At 39.2% G+C, this 25,527-nt stretch overlaps 1 protein-coding gene across 2 annotated transcripts in view; it reads left to right on the top strand.

Moving 5' to 3' along the window:
- The window catches only part of ATP8A2 (ATPase phospholipid transporting 8A2), a 355,224-nt gene that overhangs the window by 118,046 nt on the left and 211,651 nt on the right, over nt 1-25,527 (top strand). For both annotated transcript variants that reach the window (XM_088140682.1, XM_088140683.1), the window contains one exon: nt 2,806-2,870. In XM_088140682.1, the coding sequence (XP_087996808.1) occupies nt 2,806-2,870 (65 nt within the window). The remainder of the gene's footprint in view (nt 1-2,805; nt 2,871-25,527) is intronic.

The raw sequence follows: 25,527 nt of genomic DNA, 5'->3' as shown, positions 1-25,527 counted from the left end.
TGCTTTTGCACCAAGTCCTTTTGACCCTTTGCGATCCCAAAGACAATACATATTAAGACCAGGGGCTCAACTGTAATTTAAGAAAGGCTTTTAATGACGAAGCTTTGGTATTCTATGACTTCACTTGCATTAAGTAGAGTTTAGATAGCCAGTATGTCTTATTATTTACATTTAAAACTGGTATATCCTCCTTAGAAGTAACATTTGGAGTGAAGCCTCAATAAATCATATAGGATATCCTTGCTTCCCACTGTAGAGAAAAATGTAAAAATATGTTAGATAGATAGATAGATAGATAGATAGATAGATAGATAGATAGATAGATAGATAGATAGATAATTTCTGCTGTAAACAACTGAAGATTATCACAGGTGTCCTTTTCCCTTTGCATCTCCAAGGGAAGGTGCGTATGTGTTTAAGCAAGAAATCAATCCCCATGCAAATCTCCTTGCATAATTTAATCTGAGCTCTTGCTGATTACTGAAGAATTCAGTAGAAATGTGCCTTGCTATTCTCCAGCTCTACTTGTCAAGTGGTGTCTTGCTTGATATGAAAGATGTAAAATAAAACAGCAAGAGGAAGCTTAGAAATTACTGTTCACTGCTGCAGCTGTTGTTCCAATCAAAAACTACCAGAACATAATCCCTTTCAATTAGTTATACCAAATTTGTAACAGTTTAGGTCCACAGTCATTCCCAGGGGAAAAACCAGGGCTCACTTGATGAATAATCCTTAAAGCTGTTATTTCTCAAAGAATTTTTAAAAACATAATTTGGCATGCCAGACCTCATTCCAGCATTATGAAATTGTTCCATATACAGGTCTTTAGAGAGACCTTACAGAAACTCACTGCATTTTTCTAGAATTGGTTTTCATCCTTGGTAATGAATATTAATCCTCCCCAAAATTTTATTCAAATTTATTCAGATTTAATCCGATAATTTATTTTTATTGTATTTGGAAAATAGTATTCCAATACTATTTTCATTGCATTGTATACTTTTGTAAATAATAATACAAATGCATTTAAATAAGACTATATATGTGATAGTAGCTGAACTCACACATTACACACATTGCATTAAATCATGATGTGTTTCAATCTTGGTTTGTTGAAGAAATCAGAGACCTGATTCACCAACCACATACACAGTTAATCATGTTTTACAAACCACCGTGGCTGGGTTTACAACTTGCCCTAAGCCAAAGTAAGCAAACCACATTAGTCTTAATACAATGTGTGAATGTGGGCATTCTCAGGCTTCAGTATGCACACAGAACAAAGAGCCACCCCATTCAAAGAGACTATTCTCCAATAAAGGGTTGAGTGTTGTGGAATTAATCTCTTACTAGTTTCCTGACTTCATTGCCCTATTCTCTTTGGGCTGGGTTCACACTAAGCCTTTGGAAGGAGAGTTTGTCTCCATCCATCTCTATCCAACCAGTGGGATCAGGCAGAGTGGGCGCACATCATATACCTGTTTAAGTAATGTCATCCAGCAGAACCAAGGAAGCATGTCTTCTCTGTCACGGTGCCTGCCCTCTGGAATGAGATCTCCAAGAGATCCAGATGGCTCCCAGCCGGAAGAGGTTCTGGAAGCTATTAAAGACCTGGTTATTGGTCTTTGGGGCAGGATGATGGTTGAGCCCCTATTGGATGGATTTTTTCGTTAGTTTGTTCGTTCCAATATTTGTCTTCAGGCCACTCATGGTTTCTTTCTTTTCTTCTTGTATTTTTCTTACTTTTTAAACTGTAAGCCGGAGTCTTACGATAGGAATTGGACAGCCTCTAAATTGCATGAATAAATAAAGCCATGATTTATTGAACAAAACATAGCTGGCTGGGCTTGCATAGCAGGCTAAGCCATAAACTATAGCTTACCAATTGTAATGCCTGGGTTCACATAACACTTTAAACCAAACAGAAATATAGTTAGAAAACAGCTTGCAATCCATGTCAGCTTGATGGGCAAAGCAGGCCTTCTTATTTTTCTTAGGTTTGGCAGCGAGGGAGTAAATGATGAAATTTTTATGTGAGATGGGTGGCTATATAAATATGATAAATAAATGTGTGCCGGTGTCATCACACAAGTGCTGTGACTTAAGTGCTTCAGTCAGTTGTCAAGACAGAGGTATATAATAGTTTGTATGACGATGTCACCACATGCGTATTGTTGTTTTGCTATCCTTATACTTTGCTGCAGAGGCACCATAGAAGCATCAAATTAGCCACTGTGGAAATCAGGTGATGTATTACACAGTCCAGGTTTCCCCAACTTAGTACTCTTAAGTTGCTTTAGGACTGTACAATTTCCAGGCTGCACAACCTTTTATGTTAGCTGGTGGACACTAACTTAGGGAAGGCTATAGTGTGATCCAGCACAGCTCTTCTTGAATAGATTTTGATCTTTCAAAATCTGAGCATGTTTTTCTTGCACACACAAAAGTGTCATAAGTGTCATGCTGGTAAGCTCTTGTACATTCTGTTATCCTCAGCTTCTCTGCAATATCTTACACAATTTAGAAATGTCCATAATTAGGGTTCAGAGTTACATCATAAACTTGCACAAAGGAAGGCTCAGGGGCTGGCCCCCCAACTCAGGAAAATGTGCCAATGAAGGAAAGGAGGCTGATTGGAGAATTTGAGGTTTCCAGCCTGATTCTGTTCTTTCACACAGGATGACAGAAGAATGAATGAAGAAATGCTTTGCTCTTTTTAGCTTGAATAAAATGAGACAAACATTTTTTATGAGCCCCTTGATTATATTTTCTGATGCCACCCATGTATGTTGATTCTTTCTCTAGGGTACTCCTGCAGGCTTGTTTCCCAGAGTATGACTCTCATCCTCGTGAATGAAGATTCTTTGGATGTAAGTGGAATTCTACCATTCTGTTTGATTTAAATGTTGCCATTATTCCTTTTGATCTAAGCTTACCAACTAGATACATAGTCAGAAATCAATCCAGAGAAATATGCACAAAAGGGAGCTGAAACACATAAGTCTTCAAACCACATCCCACTCTTATTGGAGCATACTCATTCCTCCAAATAGCTTCTGAAGATGAAAGGATTATACTAAATTGGGTTGGGGTGGGGATCTGAAATTGTCTTGAAATGATGCTTCTAGTCTCTTACTTGATTTGGGGAGAATCCTCTTTCACCCTCAGTCTACTCTGCCACAATCTACCCCATTTAGCAGGGACTGTGAATCATGAAGATGTTTGGGGTGGGGAGTAAACTTAGAGGTCTTAGAGATTCAGTAGTGAGAAAGTGACATTATTCCACTTATGTTCTTTCTGGATGATTTGACTGAACAAAACTTCTGCCTTTCTTTCCATTTAAAACTTTAGAACAGAGTAATAAACAAAAATTGTAATCAACCTATTTCAGTTGGGCAAGAAAAATAGAGAAATTTGCCATTCTATTGTTTAGTATACTGAAACTGATAGACTTTGGTCTGAGAATTTAATATCTACTCCTGTCATACCACATAAAAAAGGGGTACCAAAATTTGGAATTCATTCTATGAGCGGGCTAGGACCAATGCTCTGAAAAAGACTGTGGCTGATGTCATCTTAATACCAAGACCAATGACAAATTTGGTGGCAAAATCCATTTTTATTTACCCTGATTTTAGGTTATATCAAGGATGCAAGTATAGAATTTGGCTCATTTTTGGCAAATGAAACAGGGTACTTTAAGGCAATAAATCCTGCCAGATTGCTGGGAAAATTCCCAAGGACCCACTAGATTTCTTTTAGATCCATAAGGTGCCTGAGACAGACCATCATAACTAACCCTATACCCCACCCTGCAAAAGTCACAAGGTGTGATGCACCTCATCTGGATCAGGCAGTGATCCCGCTGTGGCAAAAGACCATTAAAACAATCTCTTCCATCTTCAGGTCACAAGCCAAGTGCTTGGAGGTGAAAATTAGGCCAGAGATTATCTGGGACAAGCCCATGGTTGTCTTGAGGTGTCCCTACACCATCTGCCAGGTGTTGAGGATAAAACCTCCAACCTCAGTAGTTGGGGAAATTCCTAGCAACAAGGTTGAGGAACTCAGGAAGGGAGCCTGAGAGGCAGCACATGACTAGGGCCCCCTTGTCCCTACAATTTCAAAAATAGGCATTTGCACTCCCAACACCTGCAGAGCAGGACCTAATAGCAAATAAGAATGCCAGTGCTGGAAGTTCGGCGGCATATACGTGTAATAATAACTTAAATTTAATAATAAAATAATTTGAACAATTTAATTTTAATTAAAAAATACTTTTCAAAGAGAGGAAGAAGTTACTGATTTATGGATAGTTGCCTCTTAACAGAAGAATGGATATGATTATATGGTATGCTGCAGATTAATGCAGAGATATCAGTGAAAGTGTTTCTTGAGCTAGAAAGCCACATATTACAGTATTTCCAACCATAAAAGCATCAAGGAGGATTCTTATATCATACTGTTATTGTTAAAAAGGGGAGGCTGAAGTTAGATCAGGATCTACTGGCTGATCTTCTGTTGATTTGTGGTGAAGCTTCTGACTCCAGGTGGTTTAAGAATAGCTATAACAAGGATTCTCCCCTTGCCCGCCCCCCCCAGGCTTTTGAAATCAAGAAAGCTGGGAAAAAATAGAATTCAGCATATGTACATATGAAATAGTTTGCAAGCTAGCTTTAATTCTGTTCCTGAAAACAAATTCATGAGCTGAGAAATTATAGGCCTGAACTATTTGCCAGTTCTATCAAGACACTCAAAACTTCCTCTAATGTTCTCAGGACAGGCTACACATTTTCAGTTTGGCTTCCTAGCAGCTCTGTGAGACAGACCTGGTTAAGAGATAATGTCTGGGCCAAAGTCACTCATTAAGCTTATATAATTTAAAACTAGTTCTTCCTAGGTTAATCTAAAATACTAAGCACTATGCCATTTTGATTCTCCCTGTCTTTGACAGTTTTTCCAAACATGGTCCCTATCAGATGTATTGGCCTTTAGCTCCTGTAATCGCTAGTCTTTGGTCTTGCTGGATCTAGATTATGGGGTGGAAGTCCAAGCCATTTGAAAAGTACCAGGTTGACAAAGGCTACATTCAGTACTTTTCCTTTTGGGCGATGGTACTTGGCTGGAAGCTTAAAAAGAACTATTTGACCTGAGCCTCTGGGAAAAAAAAGAGGTATCTTGACAATTTCAGCAGTTTTTAAACACACAACTTTACACGCAGCCACAAATGGAAATAAAGGATCACTCTGGGTTTGACAACTGAGGGGGGAAAAAAAAACAATCCTCAGTGAAAAGGCCATATTTGGGCACATAGAAAAATGATCCTCTAGAATTAAAAGAAAAGATCCCCCGCCCCCCAAATAAGTTTCCTATTTTGAGGAGGCATAGACCATATCTAGGGAATCTTCAAGAAGAGCTGCTCGTATTACAGGGAACAGGCAGTCAAGTACTTTTTTAGAAGGCTGCAGTAGTAGTTTAATTAAACATCTTAAGAAAGGTGAATTTAAACTGGAAAAAGTGCAGAGAAGGCAACGAGGATGATTGAGTTGACTGGGTATATTTAGCCTTGAGAAATATAGTAGCACTCTTTAAGAACCCAAAATGGGTATGACCCAGCAAGCAGCCATGATCCATTCTCATGTGTTCAGGTGTAGGATGTGAAATAATCATGATCTTAAATTATAGGAAGGCAAATTCTGGTTGGGAAGTGTAAGGCCAGTTCTATAGTGGAATTAATTAGGGAGGTGGTGAGTTCTCTTTTGTTGGATATCTTCAAGCAGAATCTGAACAGACAATTGTCATAAATGACTTAATTTGGATCCTGCACTAAGCAGGAATTTTCAGTGGCTGAAATAATTTCTTCCAACTGTTACGATTCTGCTTTTCTCTCCCCAGTTCACTGCTGTTGAGGAACCCAGCCTTGTCTGTGGCACAGTGAATCATAACCCCAAATCAAACTAAATCAAAATCTGTCTTCCTGCCGCAGAAGCCAGAGTCTAAGGACTTATACAGAGGACAACTATCTTAAACAGGAATTCTGATCTGCCCTTTCCTGATGCCTCATTCAGCCTAGCCAATAAAGCTATGCCTGAAACTCAAAGGAACCCAGAGGAAAGTAGTTGCAGTTGCAAATTAAAACCAGGTGCTAGGAATACATAAACCCATTGATTTCAATGGCTTAAGCATGCATAAGTCTGTTGAATTTAGTCCAGGGAAACTAGAAGGGCACACACTGTCAAGTACTTATATGTGCCTAAGCAGCTCATTTGGATGTGAGCCATAATGATTGATCTTAATAATTCACATATGTGATCCAAAGCAATAATGTGCATTTTAATCAGAATAATTTGATTTTGGGGAGGTTGCCAAATAGCAAAAGCCAGATTATATGACCCAGAATAAATTACTTCAGGTTTAAGATTGGTCTGTGGGGTTTTTTTCCCACTTAGTGGGAGAATAAAATTGAGTAAAAAAATCTTAAATTCTCAGCTAGTATGCAGTAACATCTTTTAGATTGCTTGTAAATAAATAATCAAGGAGTTGGTTTTGATAAGTTGTTTGGCTTGTTGTTGTTTTGTTTACTGAGTTGTTAGGAATGATAATGAATGAGTTTTAGGCTCCAGATAAAGAGATGCCTGCACCAAATCAGCCTTACACGTGCACATTAGAAAGCGGATCAGATCCATTCAGATTAATCTGATATGCCTCTGGGTGCGTATTTAAATTGCTGGCATTGTTTTATGAATTATAGCAAATGGCAATACTTGGCGACCTCAGAAAGCTAAGCCTGGTCAGGCCTGAAGTACTGGAGTGAGAAACCACCAGGACATTGCAAGGCTGTACTCCAAAACAAAACCAGAAGTAGGTAATGGCAAACAACTTCCATATGATTGTCAAGAAAACTACATGGGCAAGTCCACGTCCAGGAGTTGACCTTGACTTCAAGAAGGCTGTACTTTTTTATTGTCTTATTTGCACTGCATCAAAACTTTTTTTTTTTCCTAAAAAATCCTTGTGGGTACAGGAAATAGTCAAACTGCTAGGAATTTTTGAATACTCCCCATTCCCCCCCCCCCATATGTTGCATTTGACATGAAGAGTGTATTGTTTTTGCAGGAGTGCGTTTTATTACTTGTCCACAGCAATGGATCAGAACCGTGCTTTATTAATCCAGTCTATTGTTTCCCAGGAAATAAAAATCAGTTCTGAATCTCGCTTCTTGATCTTCCTTTGGCTGACACCAAGGCATACCCTTAGTATAGGGAGAGAAGGAAGAACAGAGAGTTTGGGTACCATCACAAAGAAACCACCTGTCTCCTGTCTCTAGTACCCATTTACTTGGCTTTTGATGGCAATATTCAGAAAAAGACTTAAAAGTTCCTTGAAATAAAACTGTACTTTGGATTCCTATTTTTGGGATGCTGACTTTACAAACTCGCTGGGATGAATATTTGAATGCTTTTTTAGGCAGTAAATATCATTTGATAATCTAATTAACATAATATATTCTATTGCCTTACTGATGATAATAGAAATTTACAGATGCCAATTTCCCAGAGTCACAGAGTTGACATATCGGTTATACCATGCTAATAAAAACAGGATGATATATAGGATTTGAACAAAATACCATCTACTGGCTGTATTTTAGTTTCTGGTTCTTTATTCCTCCAGTTCATGGATGTGCCCAATCTGTGTTGGCTGTGGTGTATAGAGGAAAAAAAGTATTTTCTTGCCACAGATATCTCATCTTGGTCTTTGGGTTCAACTTTCTTTATGGAGAAAGAAGCTATATCTGTTAAGGAGAGGAGGAATAGTCCAATCTATTGTGACCAGTTTCACTTCAGATATAAATTTTACTAAATGCTGCCACTTCATTGCTTTGAGTCAACTTGGCTCTTGGGCCAACATTGATCCCCTACTCAAACATAAATTTTCTTGTATGGTCTATCCCAGCCTTCGCTAGATTGGGTGATCCTCCTAGAATCCTCAGTAAGGCTATGCTGAAATCCACAAATCTGAGAAATGCTCAGATTAGGCAAGGCTTGTCTTTTCTGTATGAAAACATACTTTTGTCATTCTAGGAAAAATTGGACAACCTAGATTTTCAAGCTTAATGTCCACCAAGATTTTCTTATGTGCCTGAAAATGATTCTAAATTTCAGAAGCCCCAGTTACCAAAACTTGATAGATTTATTTAAAGTCTTCTAGGATTCAAAATTGTATTCTTCTTTTGTTAGATGTATATGTCTCCTTCCTCTAGGAACTCTGGGTAGTGTATATAACATTCCCTATTCCAGTTTCCGTGGTTTCCTCAGTCCTAGTCCATCACCTTAAGTCGATACCACACTTCTTTCATTTTCTTGTGGCATTTGCACAGCATCCATCAACTGCCATGCTCAAGGGTCATTCACAGATAATCTGGTAGATGGGCTTTATCCAGTAGTGCAGTAAATCATATAGAGTTGGAGTGGGTTTCGTAGGCCATTTTGGTCAACCTCCTGCTTAATGTAGGAAGTCCAGAGCAGGAGTGTCTGCAAAGATGATTGCTTGAAGACCTTAAGTGATAGAAAGCCCAATAGATCCCTGGCTACTTGGTTCCATACTCATCATCCAAACTCATGTGCTCCAACATGCAGACAAAAACACTGATTTCCTTTTTGGACTCTCTCTTATGTTACTTGTGTTGTTCAGAAATGCATATTGCTATATATATAACCACATCAGCTCCATGAAGAGCAAGTCCATCCATCCTCATCAACCAGTGATACAGAATTTAAACAGCCTTGCTTTTGCTGTCCTTTGTAAGGCTAAAGCAATTGTTCTAAAGATAAGGGTGTAATTACAAAGTAGGCCCGGTTGCTCAGTACTGCTGATCTTATCTTGAAGAATTTCAGGGCTCAAAAGAAAACAAAGGTGTAAACATTGGAATGCCCCATGGAAGGGAATGATATTAGAAAGTGAAAAAATGTATGTTTATTTCTGCATTATTGACATTTCTATGCTTCTCCACTCTAAATGACTCTGTGGGAGGAATCTTAGGTGAGAAAAAGATGGTATGGGAAGGTGGATACTAGTCTATGTATTTAATCCAGGGTGAGCAATTTTCTTTTACTGCCTGTGTTCTAGCTGAAGTAATCTTCTGGGGCTGCATCACATGTCAGTGTCTGACCTCAGCCAGCAATAGTTTCCTGGCCCCCCTTCTTTTCTAGCACCCTTCCTCTCTCTTTCCTTCCTCAGGTAACAAGCTGTGGGGAAGGGCTGTTTGCTCTTGGCAAAAGGCTGAATTGACTGATTGCATTTTGCAGGTGGGCTACACGTTGCTCATGTCTTGTTTAGTTTCTCTGGTAGGTTATTTGTAAAGTCTAGTACAAGGACTGGACATCCCATAGTTGATGGTATAAATAGTCTGCCTATAGGCCATTCTTGCTTGCATAGTGAATTTTTCCAGAATGGGGGAGTCCCAATTGGTTTTATTTCTGAAATTTGCAATTGGGTAACTTCTAGGCCTCTCTTCACTACCCTCCTATTCCAGTTGTCTTTTGCTGTGGGCTACTTACCAGCTTAATAGCTCCATATGTTGCAAGTCATATGGTTAATGTAGGTACTGTGCATTTTGAACAGCAGAGGCAAATAAGGGGATTTTCCCTCCTCCCATCTGTAAGCTGACAATAATTTTAATATGCAAAGACAGTGGATTGGAAAATGGCAGGATAAATACCAAGGGGGAAAATGAGGTTTAAGGCTTGGCATTTTTGAAAATCAAGAGTTGTCATCCTGAGGGAGAGAGTAGAGGCTCTTCTAACATCTGGGGCACAACATACTGTAGTTATCTTAATCACCAGCCAGGCAATGTGGAGATCTGTGACTGCAAGCAGTAGTGGGACTTAGCAGAAGGAGCTAATTAGGAAAACTGGGAGAGAGAATACATTGGGGGGTCAACTTTGCTGTCAATTTTTATTGCTTGAAGGTTTTAATTTTTTTCCCCCCTTAATCATATAGAGATTCAGAGACATCAGGTTGAATAAGTAAGTTGCACAGGGAACTGTATCTAATAAGCAGATGAAATGCAAAAAATGTGGTTAAATGGAGAGAAAGTCTTTTTCCTGACTTGGAGGAAGAGCGTTAATTAGTTAGTCTATAATGTTTGCAATGAGTCAGCAGTACAAATGTGAAATCAAATATGTAGCTCTCCACATTTTTAAAGGGAAAAAAAAACCCTTTCCACACTTCAATTCATTGTCTACAATTACAAGTGAAAGGGTGATTGAATTCCATTGGCTAGCTAATTCAGCTTCCGGGTTTAAGTATACAGTGAACTGAGTAATTTGAGCATTATTGAGTTTCTGTTTATTTCACCATGTAAAATAAATGGGTTTGAGCTGAGCTATGGATGAGCTGAAAAATGTTTTCCAGGAGTGAAAGAGTATATTTTGGGGTCTAAATCCTCTCTTCTTCCATCGTTGGTATTGCTCGTCTTGTGAGATGGCAGTATAACCTTCAACATCAGAAGACCATTGATTCAATTTATGTTGGTAAAGGGGATAAGAACTAGGACAAGCTCCTTATCATTCAAAAGCTCCCCAAAGAATTTGATGTCCACATTCAACTTATTGCAAAACAGAGGAGAAAAAAAAAGGTACATGAGACAATGGCTTTTTATTGATATTATATCTTCTGAAGCTATATCTTTGATTTGAATGAATGAATGAATGAATGGGACAGGGGCGTTATTGTAATTCATTTGCTTTAGCTAGGATTTTAGTGAACAATATAGCAGACCAAAAGTGGCCGGGGGAATGCTTGCCCAATAGCTGTATTCAGTGCCATCGGTTTTTATCTGGGAATAAAACAGAATGAGGAGAGATCCTTCCTCCAGCCTTTACTGGAGGCCCAATGGCTAACCCAGTCATGAAAATAAATAGAATGAATTGCTGGTGTTCTGTAAATTCCAGTACAGATCTAAAAGCCCACGCTTTGGTGAGAAATTTGATACGCCAGAGTCGGTTAATTTATAGTGATTTCTGAAAAACAAACATTGATCTTTTTTTTTCTTCAGAAGTACATGTGGGCCTGATATCCATGAAGGCTTACCTGTACTAGATTAATTGTATCTTTTGCACGGGTTAATTTCATTATGTGTGGGAAGCCAGTCTTGTTGGCATATCTGTGGGAGATGGAAATCTAACACCTTAACATTGTATGAAAATTCTTGGGAGTGGAGTAGCAGGAGGTGCAGGACAGATGGAATACGTCATTTTCACAGTTGTCTACTTAAACGAAGTGGTGCAACCAAGGTGCCCCTTGGGAACAGCAGACAGACACATAAAAGGAGTACAAATCTGCAGAGACAGGACCACAGGAATTGTCATTCTCTTTGGAAGGGACACCAGCTGAATGCAACTTATTTAATTCACAACTATTGCCAAATATTTGATGGCTCCATGTGATACTTGATTAATAATAATAATAATTTGGATTGTGGCAGGATATAAATGTAATGAATAAATAACATGATTAATAATACCGTTCCATTCTATTCATAGGATGTAGTATATTAGTTCAGTGAGGAGGGTTAATTGGTTTAGAAAATGTTAAGCTTATTTCTTTTGGCTTGAAGGGGAATTACTTAAGTTTAATTTCAGGACTGCTGTTTGATTTGGTTGGTTTTTATTTTTTTCCATATTAACATTATTTTTCAAATAATTGATTACTTGATAATTAGTTAATGAAAACATTTCAGCAATCCAGACATATTTGATAAACTAAAAAGGAACTTATTTTCGTCTTTATTCTTAATTAGATAATCATTTTATGTTTTTTATTCTATAGAAATAAAAAAAGAAACAGCTTTGAGCAAAGCACTTAAGCTAAGTATCTTGAACCAGTTTTTACCAAATATTAGAGTAATTGATCTGGAATAACTGCTTTGATTTCCTAGGAATGTAGATTAACAAGTTCACCCACCCCTGTTTTGCAGGAAATAACATCACAAAATCTTTTGCAGGAATAGAAAGGGAATTTCTCCATACCTTTTTAGAATGGCTGATGAGTTCTTAGGTTTTCTTCCCTTTACTTAAAAAATAGTGTTGCTTACTTCCTTTAAGTTCAGAGTTTCTTCTTTCTGAACATTGTTGCAAGAATGCTTACTTGGCTAATAATAATGATAATAAAGTCTAAACATCTGGCTGCCTGTGCGACCAACCATAATAATGATGCATTAAATGTACATGCCGCCCCACTCCCATCAACTCCGGGTTATATAACATTATGTACTCATTGGAGCATATTGTGATCAGGCAGTGATAATACCTCAGGAAGGAGAAGCCCCATAGAGCAGGCTCCTCAACCTTGGCAACTTTAAGACGGGTGGACTTCAACTTCCAGAATTCCCCAGCCAGCAAGGAGTTGAAGTCCACCCGTCTTAAAGTTGCCAAGGTTGAGGAACCCTGGCATAGAGGGTTTAGGAGAGGGTGTTCATGGGTAAAGGAATTGTGAGAATATACATGTGGGTGAGGAGGTACATGAAACCAGATCATTTGGTATCTGTAGTCACCTTGTGGAATTTTCTACTGCCTAAGACTCAACTGGTCCTCTACTCAATCTGTTTTCAGTTATAAAGTTGACCTAGGCTTTTTTTTTTTTTTTAATTCTCCTGATATTATATACTTAATTTTCTAAGTGGTTCTCACCTTTTTGGTCTGAAGCTTAAAATATACTTGCTGAATTAGTTAATCTTTACCTTAATTATTTTTTGCTAGCTGCTGTTAATGCTTCTGGCAGAATATGAATATATAATATTTCATAATATATTAATATACTGTGATACTTAATGTTAGTATTAAACTTTAATTTTAAAGTTTAATTATTTAATATTTGTTAGTAGAATATGCATGTTATAAATAAAAAAAATAAATGCATGGGGTTACTTGGGAAGGCAAGTTCATTCTCTGTAGGCAATGCATTATTGAAGATGGATATTGTTATGCCATCACTGAATGTGATCTCTCCTGTTAGTAGTATAATTACGGATAGTGTAATTTCCCTCTGTGCATGCTGCAAGTTCTTCAACACGTTCAGGAAATGACAGACAGACAACTGCATTTATTTATTTACATATTTACTTATTAAATTTATATAGCCTTCCATCTCGCATACATGACTCTGGGTGGCATATAATCGAACAATCAAACAATATAAAACAACAGAATACAACAATTAAATTAAAAAAAAATTAAAACAGTTAAAACACAGATGTAAATAAGACTGCAGGAGAGTGGACGAAGAGCCTATACATAGTTTGCATTTTTAAATGCATGTTTAACAGTTTGCATTTGGAAAGAACATAGTTGCATATAAATATATCTACATCTAAAATATGTTTAGAATTTTTTTTTTTCTGAAGAAGAAGAAGTTGCAGATTAGTGAAGGGCTGGAACAGATTTATGAATACACGCAGAACTGGGATTGGAAACTGATTTGTACCACAGCGAGTCCAGCCAATTTTCCCAAAGATCTTATATATTATACAGAACTGAAGAGTCCCTGTGGTAACTTGAGAAGCCGTACTGACTGAGATACCATCTCCTATGTAGGTGGCTAAATTTAGAAGCATAGTTTTCATGTTCCATTTTATTCCCTAATAAATGACGTTTCAGACATGTGCCCATATGTTAGAGTAGATTTTCTATGTTTTTCATTGGTGCCCCCACTTTCTGTCTTTTTTCCCTTTGTGAATTTATATATGATTGCTATTAAGCAATTTTGGAATACAAACTCGCTTTATGAGCAAAGGTTAATTAGGGCCTGAAGGAAGCCTGGGGCAGAAAAATACAGATGCGGTAACTGTAGAAATACAGTCCACTGGTCAATTTTCTTGAGTATATAACTGTTAAATTAAATGTAGGACCAAGATAACTATTCCTTACTCACACCAAACTCACTGATCTTTCAAACGTTAATGTTTCTGCAACAAATAAATTTGCACGTACGATGCACAATTGAATCCCTAACTCCCAATTGGTAGCATTTCCATTCTTGTAAGTTGGAGCAGGCAGGCCCTGAATAATTGAAATGTGAACAATTCACTGCCAAGTTCACAACGGGGCCCATGTGGACAGCAACCCTCTTAGCAAATTCCACCATTACACAGTGTGATCTTGGACTTGCAGAACACACAGGCTAGAAAGAGATGGAACAAAGCACTGTTTTTAGCCATCAAACAGCTGCTTGGGATGGATCTGGATGATTTCCTGTGTAGCCGAAATCAGTTCAGCTGTACAGGAAGCTAAATATTTTTTTTGCCATTGTAAAATAATTAAAAAGGCAAAAGCTCACAATATTGTGTTCTCACAGGAACTTGCATCAGATTTGGGCCATTTTATTTATGTAATTAATTAATGAATGTTTTACATTTCAATTATTTTGGCTCCAGCAGCACAATGTGAAGTTGCATGATATGCCCATCAACTGAAGGGATTGCTGACTCTGGTGTAAACTTTAATGCAGCTGGAGTATTGTTCAACTTGCAAGTCCAGCTGTTGCCTTGTTAACCTTGGTTTTACAACTTAGCATGATACATTAACCCAAGTCAAGATTTCAACCTAGCCAGTTATACGGAGGTTATCAAAAAAAATGTTATGTTATTCACAGATACTGAAATGCAATTTTCTGGCATACAGTTGAGAAATACTAATTAATTCTCAGCCTTTTTTACTCACTAATGTGAGAGCACCTCCCACTTGAATTTAACAGTATTTACTTCTGACTGATCACATGTAACATTGCACCACCAGGCATTTTATAATCAGAATAATAATGTAGAATACTCCGCTTATCTTTCTGTTATTTTCATCAAAGCAATTCATCATGTCATGTTTTGTGTTTTTTAAATAAGTTAGAGTTCAGATACATTAGGAAAGAGTAAATAGTAGTCCTACCCAAAATGTTTATAATTACAGTATTCCAGTATAAACACATTCAAATGAAATATCCATTCCTAATTGATTTCCTGGGGCAAATTACTTTCTTAGGTACAGATGATGAGTAAGAGACATTTATGGAACAACCCTTTGTGACAATAAAAACAGTTGGAGATTCTCTTTTGAATGCATTAACAGGAGGAAACGTTTTGAAAGAAAAAAGAACAAACTGTAGTTCAAGCCATATCTGCATTTTGTTACGGTCATATGTGGAATGTAGGAATAGACAAGGATATTTTATTTATTTATATGTATGTCATAAACTGGGGAAAAAATCATTGCAAAGAATTTAAAAAAGCATCTCCATTTAGAAAACTCTTTCTCCCACTGTTTCTCTCCCAAACCTAAATTGCTTTAGCATATCTGCTTTTTGTCATTATATATTCCTTTCTGCAGAACTAATAGTGGCTTGGTGTGCTCGGGGGTGGGGGTGTTGGAGGGAATAATTCAGAGGGTTAAACTCTTTCTTCTCAGGGACTACTACCAAGTCAGTGTGACCTATTTAATTGGTTGAAATAACCTGATGGGATAGTCAGAGTAGATTTACTGTGCTGCACCTTGCATTGCTCTTGGTCCCAGAGATGGTGGTCTTGATGGGCCCATGTGCTATCCCACAGTTAAGTTCTGTGCTTGGCAAAGTAAGTGTTCGTTCTAAAGGCATCTAGCCAAGGAAAGCATGGGGAATTCCCCTAATTCTGTGGCAGAGTGCTTGCTTTCCAAGCTGAGGTTTAGAAGTTCAATCCGTATCAGCTAAAATGATCACTAAGCAAATACTGTGAAGAATCTTCTGCCTGAGACTGGAGAATCATTGCCAGCCAGGTTGGACAATATTATATAAGCTAAGTTCCAGTGTTCCTTTCATTGCTCTTTCCATAAAGCCAACTTGGCAGATGTTGAAGTGAAAGAAATGTACTGAGTAATATTGTCTATTGAAGTATGATGTCTATTGTTGTTAAGTCAACCTTCCAAAACATCTGCTCAGTTGAGGTTTGATGGAAGGTCTCCAATCATATCTGTAGGGCTGTGAATTGGATAAATCTCCTTTAAGTCTTTCTCTTAAAAGTTCCCGCTAGAGTTGCTGCCGTAAATTACCACTGCTTACATTCTGCTTCTGCTAGTTTAGAAATACACACACAAATATTTACACACACACACATTCCTAGCTTTGTTATTTCCAACTTCAATGCAAATTACCTTAGGCCAGATTTCCTCAGTGGGCCCTGAAGCATAGGAATTAACTTTGACTGAAATAGTATTCTCTCAACAGACGTTAAAACCTATCACCACTCTTTTCTCCTATGTTATGATTAAGGCATTCTGGGAAACCTGCATCACTGCTGGCTGCTGGATGAATAATTTTCTGCAATACACCCAACTCTGGGCTTGCAACTTCAGAGAAGTCCAAACTGAGGAATAAAATAAGTCCTTCCAATACTTTAAAACAATTTTATTGTAGATAAATGTTCAAACTATCCAGAAGGAAAAAGGATCATAGCAGCAGCAGCAGTAATGGATGGATGTATTTCTTATAATTCTGTGTACAATTAGGGTGCCTAAACTTAATTAAATCAGGCTATTCTCCTCCTCACATCATGTATTGAGTTAGCTTATCCACAATATTGTATTATCAGCCACAAATGTTTCATGAATGGCAGATGTTCTACATTTCATTGCCACTTTCTCTGTATGTTGTTTTCTCTCCATGTAATCTGTCCTCTCAAACATGGCAAATGTGCACACAAACAGGTCAGGACAATACTTCCAAAATGAGCTTAGTCCATAAAATGTATCCTCATAATATAGAACTTAAAGCCTTCCAGTTATTGTTGGACTTCAGCTTCTTGGATGCTTTGCAGTTGGCTCATCCCTACATATATAACATTCTAGCCTTTGAAGTGGTGAGTGATTGGAGTGGCCTGTATGACTAACAAATAACCAGTTCAAAGTACTGAAATCACATGAAACCTATATATCTTCATGGTTGCCAATTGCCTACTGGGTATAATTTAGGAGATACCAGGAAGGAGGCTACCCACAAGCTCTTGGGGGAATTGTAGAAGTATATCTTCCAGGGCAAAAACTGAAGCATCAGACTATGCAACCAAAGGATGAGTAGAATCTAATTGACTGAGAATAGATTAAGAAGAAAATGTCCCTTTAAAGTTGAAGGTAGCTTATTGAACCTTAGAATCCCATTTAATGTCTCAGTAAGTTGAATCAATTGCAGCAAAATTTAAAAAAAAATACAGGACAGATTGACAAAAAATATCGTACAATAGAATAAATTTTACCTTACATGGATTTGTCTGAATTACTTTTGAGAAAATGGAGTTGCCCAAATAACCAAACACAAGCAGGTTCAAAGGCACATTTCTCTAGCTTAGTGTAGAGACTGTAGTCATGAGGACACTGAAAAATTGCTTGAACGTGATCATTGTCAAGGGCAGGATCCTCAGAATAAATTAGTAAATTATTCAAAAGCACTATTAACTTATCCAGAAAACCATGGAAAATATGGTTCATAAATCTTTGAAAGACCAAGGGACTACATGCCAATCCAAACAGCATTACTGTATATTCAAACTTTCCATGGCGACAAACTTGGATAATTAAATATCTCTGCCTCTCTTTCATGTCTATCAGATTGTCAGCCCCTCTGATGTGCAGTTTGCCAAAAAATGCTATCTGCAGTTATTCTAATAGCTCGGAGGTGAGAAGAAAGCAGCTGTCCATAAGATTAGGGAGTTTAGGATCTGATAATCATGGACTACATATAGGGCCATCTTTTTTTAATGACAAAAGATTGGAAGGGACAGAAGTGGGGGCAGATAAGAATCTTCTATAAATTCTTGTTAATTCTCTTAGGCAAGCTAATTCTGAATTTGGAAGTGTTTATTGAGTTTGTACAACATGGTAAACCAAACCCAAACAAACCATATTATGACATTCTATGTTGTGTGAACCAAGTCAAAACCTATGCCTTTAAGAGCTATGACAGGAAGAAATTAAGAAAGCTCACCCTCCATACACAGATGGAGCAATGAGTATAAATTACACCAGGTGATTTTCTTCCAACCATGCAGCCATAAAAGGTCCAGGATATGATTGAGAGAACCCTCCATTCATTCATTCATTCCCCTCTCACCCCTTTGGGTGGTATGTTTCCTCCTCAGTCTTGGGTCCTCTACTGGCCTGGGAGTTTAAGGGTTCTGCACAGTATCTCAGCTGTTCCTAGCACTGCACTCTTCTGGACAGAGAGCTCTGATGTTGTTCCTGGGATCTGTTGGAGCCACTCTCCCAGCTTAGGAGTCACAGACCTGAGTGCTCCTACCACCAGTGGGACCACTTTGGCCTTTATTTTCCACATCCTCTCTAGTTCCTCCTTCAGGCCCTGGTACTTCTCCAGTTCCTCATACTTCTTCTTCCTGATGTTGCTGTAACTTGGCACTGATACATCTATCACCACTCCTTGTCTACTACCATGATGTCTGGTTGATGGCCAATACCTACCTGCCTGCCTGTCTGGATCTGGAAGTCCCACAGGATCTTAGCCCTGTTATTCTCCACCGCCTTCTGTGGAATCTCTCATCCGGACATGGGAGGGTCTAGCTCATACCCTGTGCAGATGTTCCTGTACACAATGCCAGCTACTTGGTTGTGCTGTTTAGTGTATGCTGCCTGCATCTTACACCCTGCCACTATGTGTTGGACTGAGGCTTCTTTGCACAATCTGCACCTTGGGTTCTGTCTAGTATGGTAGACCCCTGCTTCTATGGATCTGGTGCTTAGTGCCTGTTCTTGTGCTGCTATGATCAGTGCTTCAGTGCTGTCTTTTAGTCCAGCCCTTTCCAGCTGCTCCCTCAGGCATTCTCTCAGAAGCTCATCTTTGGGTGCCATCTTACTGATGTACTCTTGGATGCTCTGGGATTCATCCAGGATAGTGGCTTTGACACTAATCAGACCCTGACCGCCCTCTTTCTGGCTGGTGTACAATCTCTGGGTATTGGACTTGGGGTGGAAACCTCCGTACATTATGAGGAGCTTCCGGGTCTTCACATCGGCAACATCCATGTCCTCCTTTGGCCAGCTTATTATACTGGCAGGGTATCTGATGCCTGTCAGGGCATATGTGTTGATGGTGTGGATCTTGTTCTTTCCACTGAGCTGGCTGTTCAGGACCTGTCATAGCCTTTGGTGGTACTTGGATGTGCTGTGTTCCTTGCTGCCTCATCGTGGTTCCCATGTGACTGTGGGATACCAAGGTACTTGTACAGTAGCTGGTCTCTATGTCTGCTGTGTGGCCCACTGGTAGTTCCATCCCATCAATTTTAACTATCTTCCCTCCCTTCGCTACCATCTGGCCACACTTCTCCAGTCCAAATGACATCCCAATGTCCTTGTTGTAGATCCGTGTCAGGTGGATCAGTGTGTCGATACTTTGTTCACTCTTAGCATACAGCTTGATGTCATCCACATAGAGGAGGTGGCTGATGGTATTTCCACTCCTGAACTTGTATCTGTATCCAGTGCTTGTGATTATCTGGCTAAGGGGGTTTAAGCTTATGCAGAACAGCAGTGGGGACAGTGTACAGATGCTCCTGTACACAATGCCAGCTACTTGGTTGTGCTGTTTAATGTATGCTTGGTATATGCCGTACTTGATGGCCACTTGTGCGAGCTGTCTCAAGTTGATTTCCAGTGTTGTCTTCCACAATCCCATTGAGTTCTTGAGGAAGGTCCTTAGTGTCCTGTTGACTTTATATAGCGCCAGGCATTCACAGATCCATGCGTGTGGCATTGAGTTGTAGGTTTTCCTATAGTCAATCCAGGCTGTGCTCAGATTGGTCTGCCTAGACCTTGAGTCTCAGGCAACTGGTCTGTCTATGAGCAACTGATGTTTTGAACCTCTGGTGTTGTTCCCAATGCCCTTCTGAGCTGTGCTCATGTATTGGCTCATATGGTTCTGTAGCCTGATGGCTAAGATGCCTGATAGGACTTTCCATGTTGTGGGGAGGCAGGTTATGGGCCGGTAGTTGGACGGCGCTGTTCCCTTGTGGGGTCTTTCATGATCAGCACTGTCCTTCCTTGTGTTAGCCAGTCTGGGTGGGAGCCTGCTGCTAGCAGCTGGTTTATCTGTGCTGCTAGGTGTTCATGCACTGCTGCTAGTTTCTTTAGCCAGTAGATGTGGATCATGTCTGGGCCAGGTGCTGTTCAGCTCTTCATGTTCTTGACCTGCTGTTGGATGTCTGCTACTATGATGGTGACTGGTTCCTGTTCTGGGAGATTGCTGTGGTCTGCTTTCAGGTCCTGTAGCGACTTTGCACTGGTGTTATGTGTCTTCTCTTTCTCCCATATGTTCTTCTAGTATCGTTCAGTTTCTGCTGTTGGTGGCTCTGCTGTTACTGTGTTGTTGCACTGTAGTTGGGAGTACACCTTGGATGGTTCTTTGGAGAACAGGGCATTTATCTTCTTGGCCTCTGCTTTTCTAGTATATCTCCTTAGCCTGGCAGCCAGTGCTGTGAGCCTTTGTTTAGCAGTCTCTGGCATTTCAGATGGAGTCAGGCCCGTGTATTTTTTCAATAGCTGAGTCTTATCCTTAATCTTCACACCCTTCTGTAGTTCTACCAGCTGACCAACTTTTCTCTGAGTTGCCTTGATCTTAGCCTCCAACCGGGGGGGAGGGGTATGTACTGCTGTTCTTGATCGTGTAGCCAAGCATCTCCAGGATTACAGTGGCTGTAGCGTATACCAGTTCATTGGTTTGAGTTATGGTGGTAATAAGGATTGTTGTGAGGGCTCTTCTAGCATACTATCTGATGGTGCTTCGCCATTGAGCTTTGGTAATCGGTCTTGTGGGTTGACCGTAGCTAGTTTATCCATGATCTTATGCTTCATATCAGCTGCTGTGCTCTGTAATGGAGGAGGTGTTAGGATGTTCCAGCTTCAGGTGTTGGCTGCACATCCAGTTGTTCTTCTGGGTCTTCTTGAGTGAGGTGTAATGTGGAGTTGGTCTATCTCAGGTTGTGAGAGCAGTTTCCTCTTCACTATGTTGAACTGTTGGGTAACTAGCTGTTTCTCAGTTAGTGTGGATGTAGGTCTTCTGTCCATCCATAGTTCCTTTATCCTTTTCATATATCCCCACTCATTAGGTTTACTGTTGTAGTAGCAATCCATTAGTTCCAGGTTCTCTTGTCTTGCCCATGTATGGTTTGTTCCAGTAGCCCACTTATCATCAGATTGTCCTGGTTCCCCAACATCTGACGTGGATCTTGTTAATCTGGGTGACGTCTGAGTCAGCATGACTCTCTTAGTTCATGTCACTCTCATATTTGAGGTAGGCATATGAAGTGTTAAGGGGTCTTTGCTCAAGGACCCCTACTGGTAAGGTAGGTACCAGCCAGGATTTGAACCCTGATCTCCCACATTAAAGGTAGTGCTGTAACCACTACATTATCCAGCCGCTACTAATATATATATGGGGAAGATGGTTTTTATATATGCAAGGTGAAGTTCCTAGTTTTCACCGATTCACTTATTAAAGGTAATCTTCATTTACATTGAAGAGTGGCTTTGGGAGCTACAGTGGGAAGGCAAACCTGTTGTGGCATGGTTAGAGAAGTAAAATCCCAAGGAACAAGAGACCTGTACTTTTTCAGCTGATCTGATTAAATTGATTACTATGCTTTATGCTGCTCACTCCTCAATATGGCTGACTGCCTTTTGGGGCAGTCCTTGTGGATGTGGCTCTGGGGATTGTCCAGATGAGCTTCTATGCTAAACATCTACTGTTGTGGCCAATTCTGTAAATCTAAGGCTTGTAGTCACGGTTTTGCAATCCTAAAAATGGGGCCTTTTGCTCTCTTTTATGCTGAATTCCACATAGTTTCTTTAATGGGTTGAATGTGGTCCTATGGAATGTCAACCTGTCAGGATTTTCTGTTTGTTTGTTCACTTGCTGAATAGTACTGATTAGACGGAGTATTTTCTAAAAGGATTTAGAAAGTTAGGAAATTCAAACAAACCATCACAAGATTTCTTCCCGAACCACAGGATGTGGTCCCAAGTTGGACCACACATGTGCTCTGCTTTAGGTTATTGTAATTCCCTGCCTGTCAACAAATTATGCTCTGTTTGCCAAGATTTGCAACAGTGCCCTACTGTTCATCAACATGAAGTGCTCTGGAGAATGGAATTCAATTTATACAGGTCATAAGAGTCAGAAAGTTTGTTTTTTTGTAAATACAAGTATGTGTGAATTGTGCACGAATGACTGAATGACTGCCAGGAGCTTTGCAGTTTGCTTGCTAGTTTTTGAAAAAGCAAATGAGCAAATTTGAAGTGTGTAATTTTTCATGGCTTTTAGGATGAAGTTATATCTAATGATAGGACCCAGGCACACTATTAATTATCAATGGCTTGAATGCTGCATTCACTGTTCAGTTTCTCTTGGTGTAAGAAGCAGGTTTTAACACTGTATCATTTTCCTTAAATTTTCTCTCCAAGTCAGTCTTGCAGTTTCAGCTGAAGCCACGCTCTGTTTTGTTTTAGGATGAGTTCACACATTGCATTAAGACTAAGGGATTTGCATGATTTTTGGCTTAGTGTGTTATGTGAAGGCAAGTTCATGTAATCAGCTATGGGTAAGCAAACAATTTCATCATTTGCTGTATGAACCTGGTCTGCTAGTTATGGAACAATCTTGCCAAGCATTTCCCTGGGTAGGAGAGGTTTAGGATGAGAAGCACATATAATATCTCCATTAATTGGGACTTGATTTCCAGGGTAGAAGAATCATAAAAAGAGAATTCAACATCTGGGATAGATTTTTAAGAAGGGAAGAGAAGTTGTTGTTTTTTTCTTTTCTTTGTAATTACATGAACAGGCCCATGTAGCTTTCTTGACAACAAGACAAGACTACTTCCCTATCTAGACTACCATTGTTACACACGCTGCTCCCAGGGTTCAGCTTATGGTCACTCACTCACACATGCACAGCCTGTGAAGGCATGCGGATCTTGTCAGCCCCCCTTGCTTTCTACCTGGGTTTTCCAAATAGGTGTGGCTAGAGCAGACAAGACACACAGCCCTGGTCAACAGCTGGGAAATAATTAGGGATACACACAAAACACTTCCAACTGAACTCTGAGGCACAAGAGGTTATTTGTAATACATGGAGACCCAGTGAATTTAAAGTAACAGTAAAACTTTACTGGTTGCAAGGTACATTTGTTCTTTCTCACACACACACACTCATCCACACTTACCCAAGTCCATGTTGTGCGGACACATTTATACATTAAACATACTGGTTACATTTGCAGAACCAAATGACATTTCAGTCCTAGCATATTGTGTGAATCTACCCATAATTCACATGGGCTGGATTCTCACATGGCATTAAGTCACAGTGTGATTTGATTGATTTTAACATAGATCCATGTATGAATCTGCCCATTTCTGATTTAGTCAACAAACTCTGACTTATTAGCACTGATGTATTCATGTGCCTGGGCCAATCATTTGAAGAAGCGACATGCCCCTCTGGATTCAGGCATGAAGCAGCTGGATGCTTTGAGGCTATGGTGAAGTTTTCTGACCACACCCAGACCTAAATAGTTTTTTTCCTCAGGAATTAGGGTGGGAAGGAAGGAGAAAAAGTATAAATCTTATGGAATTGCTGTATATTATTTTGCAATTGCCTCTTATAATTTGGGAAAAGGGAAAAACAGCTAAGCCTTCCCCAGGATATGTCCTAATTTCCTTGGATTAGAATCAGTGTACAAACCATGCCAGTTCCCCAGAGATTCAGCTAGTGATTAGTCAGCAAATGGTGTCTAAAGTGTGGCTAATTGCTTGTTGTTAAATAGGGAAAGTTTGTTTGCTGAGCAATAGCAGAGAGGAAGGTGGTAATGCGTATCCTTAAATGCTTTCCCAGCTGGTGTGTTTCTTTACATTAGTAATCACCTTCATAGGATAAAGGATAGCGTGGTTTTTTTTTTTTGAATTGACTAAATTAGCTCTTCAATCCGTTTGGCTTCAGTCAGAAATTAACGTATGTAATTCACCAGCTTCTTCTGTATGGGAGATTTGCTGTATCATAATAAGAACATTGACTTTTTCTCCTGCTTGTTTAAGCTGGGTTCACGTATCAAACTAAGCCACACATCATCAGCATTTCTTGAGTAAGCTGTAAATGGCTGGATTTCTATCTTATAAGTAATAAACCATAGTTTATGTATATGATCCGCAATAGGGATTCTTCACATACCCCATTAAGCCGGGGGTGGGTAATCTGTGAGCTGTGTGTGATCGGACAGCAAAATAGTCAAACTTTGGTGAGCATTTTTTTGCTTCAAAGATAATAGGTATAGAAGACTGCTGCTCCAATTCCCACCCTTAGAATCCTTTTCCCCAAACTGAGAAACAAAATAAGCTGATTTTTTTCACCCTTATCCCTTCTGCTTTCCTCAGCAGATAGCCTCTTGCAATCCACCAGGTCTGAAAACTGAATTGTACTCCACTCCCCACCTGGTATGTCTGCTTAGTTTATAGTTTAGTGCAGTGTTTCTCATCCTTGGCAACTTGAAGATGTGTGGACTTCAACTCCCAGAATTCCCCAGCCAGCATGCTGGGAGTTGAAGTCCCCATGTCTTAAAGTTGCAAAGTTGAGAAACACTGGTTTAGTGTGTTAACTCAGAAAATTGGGGTAATTGAGAAAACCATAGTTAGGTTTTGCTGTGCTGTGTAAATGAAAAACATTTGCAACTCTTTTTTTCTTTATTTAAGGAAACATTTTCAATGGCATCAGTAGCCGACTGGACAAAAGGCTGTGATTCACCTAGCTGTTCCTAAAAGCTTTGTAGAATGATGTTAAATATGCTAAAAACATATTAAATTGCTTGTGCTTTGGAAAGCATATTTGCAGATAATCCTTTATTAGAAATCCACTAATAACTATGCAGGACATTGTCAGTTAACATTGAAAAATACTTTTTTTGAAATTTAATTTCATCAAGAATTGGAGAAATGTTGATTCAGGCATTGTTTTTATTGCAATTGTTGAAGCTAAATTAGATCTAATTAGATCATTCTCATTTTCCTCCTCAAAAGTTTTGTACTTACTCATGCTGGATATTATGGTTTCCAGTTCTATAGATGGAAAATTCTGTCCATTCTTTAAATGCTTCAGATTTGAGCTTTATTCAACTTTCAGCAGAATGTTTAGTCTGTGGTGAGTTTGGATGGGAGGAAAGCAACCTTTCTTCTTTTGTGGTTTGGGGATGGGGTGATTTTCACAAGTTAGGGAAAAGTCACTCATGTTTTGGCTGCTACTGCTGTTTTAAATTTCCCAGAATGCCTTGGGACAAAATACCTTATAAAACAGAGTTATTCTGGATAATTAAATTTAGCAGCTGGGAATAATGCTGTGTGAGTTTTGTATGTATTCATTCTTGAAATTCACCTCTCAGAGTGGTGGAAACCAATCTTTATTTTGTTTATGTATTGGTTAAGTTTATATCCTGATTTTTCCCTATGACCTTAAAATGGT

The sequence above is a fragment of the Python bivittatus genome, unplaced genomic scaffold, assembly GCF_059951505.1.
Source record: "Python bivittatus isolate LINGU-HERP-01145 unplaced genomic scaffold, Pbiv_v1 ctg000340_np1212, whole genome shotgun sequence".
Taxonomy (NCBI): Eukaryota; Metazoa; Chordata; class Lepidosauria; order Squamata; family Pythonidae; genus Python; species Python bivittatus.
Note: the sequence above shows the minus strand (reverse complement) of the source record. Positions and strands in the feature narration are given on the sequence as shown.